This window comes from Sycon ciliatum, chromosome 9, assembly GCF_964019385.1.
Source record: "Sycon ciliatum chromosome 9, ocSycCili1.1, whole genome shotgun sequence".
Taxonomy (NCBI): domain Eukaryota; kingdom Metazoa; phylum Porifera; class Calcarea; order Leucosolenida; family Sycettidae; genus Sycon; species Sycon ciliatum.
In genome coordinates this window covers 5,859,373-5,868,249 of record NC_088651.1, presented here as the reverse complement: position 1 = coordinate 5,868,249, position 8,877 = coordinate 5,859,373, and the positions used below count along the sequence as shown (strand labels likewise).

The following is an 8,877-nucleotide window of genomic DNA, read 5'->3' as shown; positions in this document are numbered from 1 at the left end:
TTGAGGGAATAGGCGGAGAATATCAGAGATCGGCGGGGATTGAGGTAGTGTGTATTCCATTCGCCATTGAATACCCGACCGAATGGCCGTTTTCGTTTGGGGATTTCATATGGGGTTTCTCGTAGCCAGGCGGCGCTTCTTTGGAAACGATTGGTTCTAATTATTATTCTTAATGTTTTGCCTTTGGAATGTTTCTTCACGCCCCGTGCGTTCATTTCGCCCCAAAACTGGTCATGCAGAGGATCTAGGAGGAAGACGAGGCAGCAGGCGCTAGGCCCGTAAATTACTGCCGGGAAGATATTGTTTGGCCAAAGCTTGCTGTTGGCGTTTTTGATTTCTTGGATACGACAGCTCTTGGCTAAAACTGGACCTTGGATGGTCTTTCTTGGATATCAACCCAGGACGTGGTGGTCATGGACGTATCGCCATCGCTTTCAGTCAGATCCTTCTGCTGCCTGAAACCAATGGCGAGAGCAAAAACTTTATCGCAGCAGCAGCTACTGCTCTGCTGAAAGCGCGAACACAAATTGCTTCGCCAATCCTCTTGTGCACTTGCAATTTTCAATGCGATCAAAACGATTCGCTTGCCAGTTCCTTTGTCCAGGCGTACTCCACAACGAGGAAAATAAAATTCGTGAAGGCAAGAGGCAAGATACGAATCTCGACTCTCTTGAGGCAAGCCGCCGGGAGAACGACAACTAATAATTAGTTTTGAGACGAAAGGCCTTCGCTGCGTTTGTTTTGACTCTGAGTGCGACATGTTCATTTTCCTCGGACGCGACACAAAGTTTTGAGTCACGTGTCACGATTACTATGGGAACAGCATAGTATGTATGCTGGGGCATGCTGGGTTCCGTGATGTCCTATCTAGGGCATCACCAGGACTGAATACTGTGCACATGTAAGTACAAAGTTTCGTTTTGAAATTACCTTTCGTTATATTTGGCAGCGGGCACGAAATATCTAAAGTTTGCACCAAACTAAAGTTTTTTTCTGAATGTTCAGGGCAACAGACCTCAACCAAAAACAAAAACGAGTACGTAACGAACCTGCTGGTGGAGTGATCTAACAAAAAGTTGTACTTGTACAGTTGGAGTGCGCATCCAAGATGTGCTAGAGCTGTTAGCCAGTTAGTTGTAGAACGTCAGTACCGTCGGTCAGTGTCGTGCAATGTTATCGCATGAGCTGATTGTTTAGTAACTGGTGGTGTTAGTGGACATTATAGTGTAACTTGTAGTTTACACCTTCCATGTTGTTTTTCGTATGTTAGTGCGGGTTACTTCATTTTCTTCTGCTCCCCTAACCAGCAGAAGTCACGTATGAATTCTGATGAATTCTGATGAATGAATTTCAATTTCATTCTTGCGTAAGTACAAGCACGTTTATCTTCTATCTCAACCCTTCACGCCGGCTTTCTATTGCGATTCTGCACCCATCACGAACATTTCCAGATCACAAAATGTGTGATTCCGTGATGCCCGCCCGGATTGCTGTATCTGTCATAACAAATCGACTAGTGTCTGTTGGATATGGGCGTTTGGTGGCATTTCAATCGGCTCAAGCCCAGCACGTTTCGTTCTCCGTGTGTACTGCAGGCTGACGCACACTAGTCATTGATCTGAACCCAATCTACGTGTAGATGTTATCGCACTCACTGCTTAGCACATCTTGATACTCAACAGTTACATTCTGGTATCCCGTTCAGCCATAGTGAAATTCTGATGGAAGATTTGTTTGGTACACAGACGGAGACCGCGTGTAGCAACAGCAGAGCTATCACTTCGGGGTTTTCTTCATTTGCAGCGCTTAGTAACTCTTGCCACGGACTGTGCGGGACGGCGCTTAGTTACTCTTGCCACGGACTGTGCGGGACGGCGCTTCGCCTTGACTAATATGCAGGGGCGTCGGAACCGGTGCGGCAGGTGCGGCCAAAGCCGCACCAATAATTTTCGATTTTTTATTTTATTTTTTTTAGACGGGACCTGGCCTCTTGTAATTGTACGGGCAGAAGTAACACAATGATATGTCATAATATTACAAGTATTCTTATTTCTCATATTATTCTGTAGCATTCAAATATGGCCTTTTAGGCCCAATTTTCAAAAACATTTCCCAGGGGAGGACCCCCGACCCCCTCTCACACTTTCGCCGCACCAATGATTATGTTAAACTGCTTCCGACGCCCCTGGTATGTAATTACGTACGTAAATTCTGCTGGGATGACGACTACATGTACACCATAGGTCAGTGGTTAGAGCATCGCTAGCTACAAGCGAGGGTCCCTGGTTCTAGTCCTGGTGGTGACAGTCAATTTTTTCTTCAGAATTTTCCCGTTTGTGTCTTTCCCTCAAACTAGTCAAGATACGTAAATTACAAACACACTCACCGAATTCCTCCGGAAAGAAACACGGAAGAGACGCCGCAAAGCTGTGCTCGCTGTTCACTGTAGTGGAACGCGGCTGCCCGGCTTCGTAGCTGTCCGTGACGGTGTTCTCTCTGTCGGTCGATACGATTCACGTAACGACGTGCTAGAATTCCAGCAGCCCGGTTAGCGCAGTGCCTGTTTGATCCGCGGATTCAGCGGCGAAATAAATTGCAAAGAGCACTCTACTGAGCCGGATTCGCGGAGGACTCTCTCATTTGCATTCAAATTTTATAAAATCCACGAGCACCGGAACCCTCATCTCATCACATTTTGTGGCCTTGTGTGTTGAATCGTCCTGTCCAGTTCTGTGAGCACACAAGCATAGCCAAACTTGAGTTCGAGAGCCTGAACAAGGTCCGAAGATAAGATCAATGCTGTTGTTGTACGAGCGACCTTGCCGCCCAAACAAGACAGTCTGAGAGATTTGGGAGAATGTTCAGGACAAAGAAGGTAGCGCCGCAAACAGAGGAATAGGGGTAGCACAAACGTGTGTCACGGTAAGCAAGGGCAGTGCGGCACTTATGCAACATAGTCCAAACATATTTGCCGACTACAAGAGTTGAAGGAGGGGCGAAAAGAAACTCACCTCGTGGAAGACGGACGCGTAAGTGGCGCTTGGAGAAAGAACACTGGACGCTAGTGAAAAGGACGCTAGTGGACGGCCTTGCTCCGTGTCACGACGGCCGTTATCGCGTACATCAAACGCGGCGGAAATCGCAAATCGATCACAAAGGACAAGGTCGGGCAACGTCTACACTACAGCAAGGAATGTGTTTCCGGATGCAGCCCGAGTCGTGTTCTGTCTGAATATGAGAGGGACGGTAAGGGCCGTTTCACACGAGGTATACATGGCTTTTCACGAATGGGCGTTCTAGGCACAGTACACAGCGCGTGATTTCACACGAGTGTCGCAACATGCTATTCAAGCAGCAGTTGCCATGGCAGCTTTGACCTGCCTCGCACAGAAGTCGTAAAATACGGAATCCGCACGCGAACGCGGGAGTTTTGAACACAAAATAATAATAATTATTATTAGTTTGGCAAGGAGATGTTCTCTCCCTGATTCTCGTTTTCTTTGATCGCCACAAGGAGAGAAAGATGGACGGACGAGAGAGGTTGCAAAGGATGGCGAGGCGTAGAAGGGCTGCATTGCCCTCGCTTGTTCAAAGTGTAATTTCAAGTTTTTCTCTGGATTCAACCATCCTGAGCGGAACGCAGCATTGAGTTTCTCGGCGATCTCCCTTTCCCTCACAAAGTCACAATACGCTTCACCATCTGGCCACTTTTTGATTTTTGATAGTCGGCCCACAACTCAATAAGTCTAGCCTCCAGGTCATCAGAGAATATTTGGCGAGGCATTGTCCGAAACGGAAGGCACAACCAGCAACCAGCAATGAAAGCAAACAGAAGCAAAAAAAAGCAAACACGACGACAGATCACAATGCAAGGAAAACGAAGTTTGTCAGTAGAACGCTGGGTATATCCTGCTTTCTACACCCCTCCTAGATCCTGGTCTTGCTGAAAACGTACACGATGCGTTTCACATTTCGCGCCAAAAGTGCTCCATCTCCTAGGGAACATAACCGGAAACGTGACATGTACGCGATTTTGTACCTCGTGTGAAACGGCCCTAAATCTGTCCCCCGTCATAATCACGATGGCAAGGTTTCGCATACGAGCCGAAGACTCAAGCGCAGGAGAGGTACATGTAGATCTACAGTACATGCAGTCTGCATGTAGATAGAGAGCTACCAAAAAAACATCTGCACTACTACACTGTAACATGATTGTACTCGCAGCGACCGTACAGTCCCGCTAGTAGTAGAGAGGCTGTCTCCGAGGCAGTGTTTTCAATGCACGTGATGCTGAACCAGTTACATGTTCCCTTGTACTGTTGTAGCGCCTGCTGTGCCTTTCCCCTGTGGACAGGTGCCACAAGAGCCGTAGGTCACAAACTGACAAAGACTGAAAGTGAAATGTTAGTGAGCGCAGGAAAGTCATCGCGGAATCAGCCCTTGCCAGAGATGTCTTGTCAGTTTGATCTGATACTGCGGGCCACATGCACTGGTGTATCGTCTTGTTGGCATCGCACCACGTCAGTAAGTCATGTAAAACCTAGCCACTTCTGGGCGCTCTGGCACGTCGATTCGTAGATCTACTTCCAAGTCTGCCAGGCGCCAAGAGACCACAACTCTTGCATACCGTCCCGGGGATTTCCCGGTCCATTTCCCTGCTCCCGTGATGCTTGTGAGAACAAAGCTAAAGAAAGACGTCCTCTGTCAGTACTGTACTAAAACAGTACAAATAATGACTAGTCACTGAGCCCATCCCACGACCCTATGGCTATAATACTATAGGCTATTATTAATAGCCTATGATGGCCTATCTCTGGCAAGTATTTTAGTTCAAGTAGCAAGCCACGCCATGCATAGCTATATGTAGCTAGCTACTACTAGTAGTAGTACTAGTAGTGCTTACATCCTACGCCAGCCATCATCGACACCAGGCAATCAAGCAATGATTGCATACGCATCAATGGAGGACGCTGTGAGGCACAGGATCTAGGAGGGGAGCTCCAAGGTCCTGTTTAGTCACCACCCTCCAGCAAGACGTCAAGTTCACCGCCGTCGCATTGAAGACGAGCCGGCACCTCGAAACCCTAAGAAGTTGTGCAGTTGACCGGCAGAAGTGGAGTAAAATTTGTTCTGCGGTGGTGTGAACACACATGACCGGCTGTGATTTTGGTGTGGACGCACATGACTAACTGTGATGACCAATGATTTCATTTTCATTTATCTTATTTTTTATATTTTTTTCTAAGAAAAAGCTTTGCTGATGTGGTGTATTGGAACTCATGTGAAATCTACACCGTGATTGTTTTCGTCAAATATCATTATCTTCTCTTTTCTCTCTCTGCCGCGGTGCTTTTTGTCACTCCATTGTCGTGAGTTCCCTTTGGAACGTAGACGAGAATTATTATTATTATTATTTACTAGTAGTAGCTAGCCATAGCCCGGGCATAGGCCGAAAAAACATCAAGTGTGACTGTACTTCGAAATTTGATAATTTTTAATTTAAATTGTACTTTGTAGAAAGGCACGTCGACCGAAAATCGGCGTGAGCAGTGTGTGAGCAGTGTGAGGTGTGTGAGCAGTGTGAGCAGTGTGAGGTGTGTGAGCAGTGTGTGAGCAGTGTGGGTTCATCAGTGCATGGAGTCACTAGTAGTACAGCACTACTGCTGTACCGTGTGTTCTAGAGTAGAGGGCATAGTTTTTCTTTTCTTTTTATCATCTCGTATTGTGGTGAAAATGTTACCAAAGCCAAGGTTTGGAGTTTTTTCTTCTTCTTTTCTTTCCCCTTTTCCTGTTGCCATTCACATTTTATATCCTTCAATTTTGCTGTTTAACTTTTGTTCATTTTTGAATTCTTTGCTCTCATTGTCTTCTTGCATGCATTTATCATCATTGCTTTGTGCGTTCAATAAAACGCCGTTTAGTAGTTACTAATGTAGAACTAGAACATGTACATGCACATGTAGCTCTACTTGCCCTGCTTCACAATGTCACATTGAATTCGTTCACAGTACCCCTCGCACACCTTGCACGCACATGCTACAACACACTCAAAAACTTTGATTTGAGCGTGTCAGTTTCAAGTGCAATCTACATGTACATGTACATGATGTAGGGAAGAAGTTTTAGTTTCTATACAAACTGGAAAGCATTAATTATCAATACTGGCCATGTGGGAGCTGGCTCCCAATCTCAAACCAGATCCGGATCACAGTGTATTTTTGCCAGAACACTTGCTCTTCCATTAAACATGTCATAGCTAGTAGAATCCGCAACCAGCTACTACTTGAGAACGGTTTTATTCACAACACCAATTGGGTCACACGCGTGAAACCATGAAGACGGAGTCAAAGCAACTACTACTACCGGTACTAGTAGATCTACCTGCTACCGTATTCCGTGACCGATCCTTTCAATGTTCTAAATCTTTACTTTGCCTTTTCTACCTGGACTTCTCATTGGTTTCCCTTTTCTCTCTAGCTCTTCTCTTGTACCTTCTCGCTATTCTTAAAATGAGGGGCTTTGAATAAAACTAGCATTATTAGTAGATCTACCTGAAAATGGCATGCATACACTTGCTTGCCCGCACAGCTCGGCAGTTTTGCATAATGATATGAACTTTTTCAGAGTAGGTACGATCATGTACATGTAGATCTACTGTACGAAATGCAGCGTGACTCTTGCATCCAAACGCTGGGTAGGAATCGTCACCCCCCCCCCCCCCCCCCCCCCCCCCCCGGCCCACCACTCAAGCACATGACCTGTACAGACGTCCATGATTGCAGTACACTCGTACAATGTGCCTCGTTTATCCGGGCGATCCGGGACCAGCCACTGCCCGCAACTAACTTTGGAAAGTCCGTAACTCCGAATCACATACATTTTGATGGTCAAAGACCATGCATATTATAATGCCGTGTGACCACGCAGTGGAAACACCAACCAATGTGAAGAGAGCGGGTAATAGGCTGATAGCCAACCGTGCACGGCGATAAAGATAAGTAGGGGTTAGACGGGAAACGAAAGAATAGCAAAAGCAAGAGCAGCAGCAGCAACTCCGTGAAGACAAAGGATGTCGATAGCCAGTCAGGAGCAACAGAGACGTAAAGGACATGTGGATAATGTGGCTCTTGTGAAAAAAATAGAAGAAAAAAAGCTTCTGCATCAGTGCGGCTAGAGACTGGGGGAATACGTATCTATTATTGGCTGAGAAAGAGGTCGGTATGGGGAAACATAAACCAAGAAAAAGACTGAGGTCCGCCGAGGTCTTTTACCTCACTACAAAGTGAAACAAAGCGATAATCATGCAATCTGTCCATACAAAGGCAGGGATAGCGCTAGGCCTTGGCGGATAATGCTCGAAAAGGTGGCAGATTCTGCTCGAAAAGCAGTGAAATTGGCAGAACCATACAAACCTTATGGCGGGCAATTCCTCGAATTCTGCTCCATTTCTTTATCCACATACCAAACATGCATGAAACTTACCAGAAAAAAGTACCGAATTCTGCCAATTTTTCTGCCGGCATTATCCGCCAAGGCCTAGATAGCGCATGAGAGCAACTTAGGCGTGGCTGGAAGCACTGGGAAGATAAACAAATTTAATCGTAAATCAACAGCTCAGTGGTGAAAATATAGCAAGTGTTCCCAAGAGAGAGAGAGAGAGAGAGAGCTAAACAGTGATACTGAGTATACATGATATTGCAATGCGGGCGGGGCGGCGGGAGGGTGGGGGGGGGGGGGGCGGGGCGGGGGAGACAGAAAAACACCTTTGCAATAGTTGATGGCACAAATCACGTATGACTAACGTAGACTTATCCACCTGTGCCTGATGAATTCTCAGCATGCAAGTATAGTTCAATGCATGGAACAAAAATAATGAAAGAGCAAAACTGATGATGATGCAGGCGGGGAGGGGGGGGGGGGGCAGAAGAACATCTTTGCAATAGTTGATGGCGCAAACCACGTACTAACGTAGACTTATCCACCTGTGCCAGATGAACTTCTGATGGAACAAAAATAATGAAAGAGCAAAATTGACAAAGGAGGAAAGGCACATCGTATCCTATGCCGGAGGCGTTGAGAGTGAGGGGGAGAGACAGAGAGACAGAGAGACACAGAGAGAGGGAAAATGGAGAGAAAGAGGGGGGGGAGAGAGAGAGAGAGAGAGAGAGAGAGAGAGAGAGAGTCACGATTACGGGTGAACGGCACACACCAGATTCACCATTTCCACATGAAGATCATGAGCCAGTCAGCGGAGGCCGGGATGTAGCATCGCTATTTGGAAGAAAGGAGAACTGACACCTCACTTGGATTTTCTGGCTGTTTTAATCATCCTGCAATATCAGCAGATCATATTGGCATGCAAATCCGAAGTTCACATGCCCCTGTACCGTGGGAAAACAAAACAAAACAGACACAAAAAGAGAAGTGAAGAGATCAAACAGATTGTCACATACAGGCAGACGACCGTATTTGCAGTAGAGGTAAAGTGATTGCCAACTGATTTTCCCAACTAACTGTGGGCTGCAGCACAGCTGGAAAAAAATCCTTCCCCTTTCAAGCAGGATTTGAACCTGGTACTGTCAGTCTCTCAATCATGGTCTTAGGCCATACCACTATGGCTGCCTGCTGTGGAACTAAACTGAAACATGATCATTAAGACCGGATGACCCTGTTATTTATGCACTTGTATTATTGTTAACCTTTTGAGCACGCGTCACGTTCTGATACGTCATGACCACTGCCACTGTGACACGCGTGACGTTCTAGAACGTCACGAGTCAGTACGGAACTACATCGATTCCGCACTTGTTCCGTGGCGTGCCGTCGAGCTGTACCGCTGCACAGAGGCAGTGTCTGCTCCAGCGCCAGGTGAGCCGG

General features: G+C 46.6%; 1 protein-coding gene across 2 annotated transcripts in view; it reads right to left on the bottom strand.

The window, feature by feature from the left end:
* Positions 1-6,846: 6,846 nt before the first annotated feature.
* LOC135824472 (uncharacterized) overlaps positions 6,847-8,877 on the bottom strand; it is a 9,532-nt gene continuing 7,501 nt past the window's right edge. The window contains exons 5-6 of one of the 2 annotated variants that reach the window (XR_010554860.1): positions 7,559-8,381; positions 6,847-7,334 (exon numbers count right to left, since the gene is read on the bottom strand). Coding sequence is in view for 1 of the 2 variants with exons in the window: in XM_065337207.1 (XP_065193279.1) it covers positions 8,372-8,381 (10 nt within the window). In the remaining variant the exon portion in view is untranslated. Of the gene's footprint in view, positions 8,382-8,877 lie in introns of both variants that reach the window. The other variant, XM_065337207.1, reaches the window with a different exon arrangement.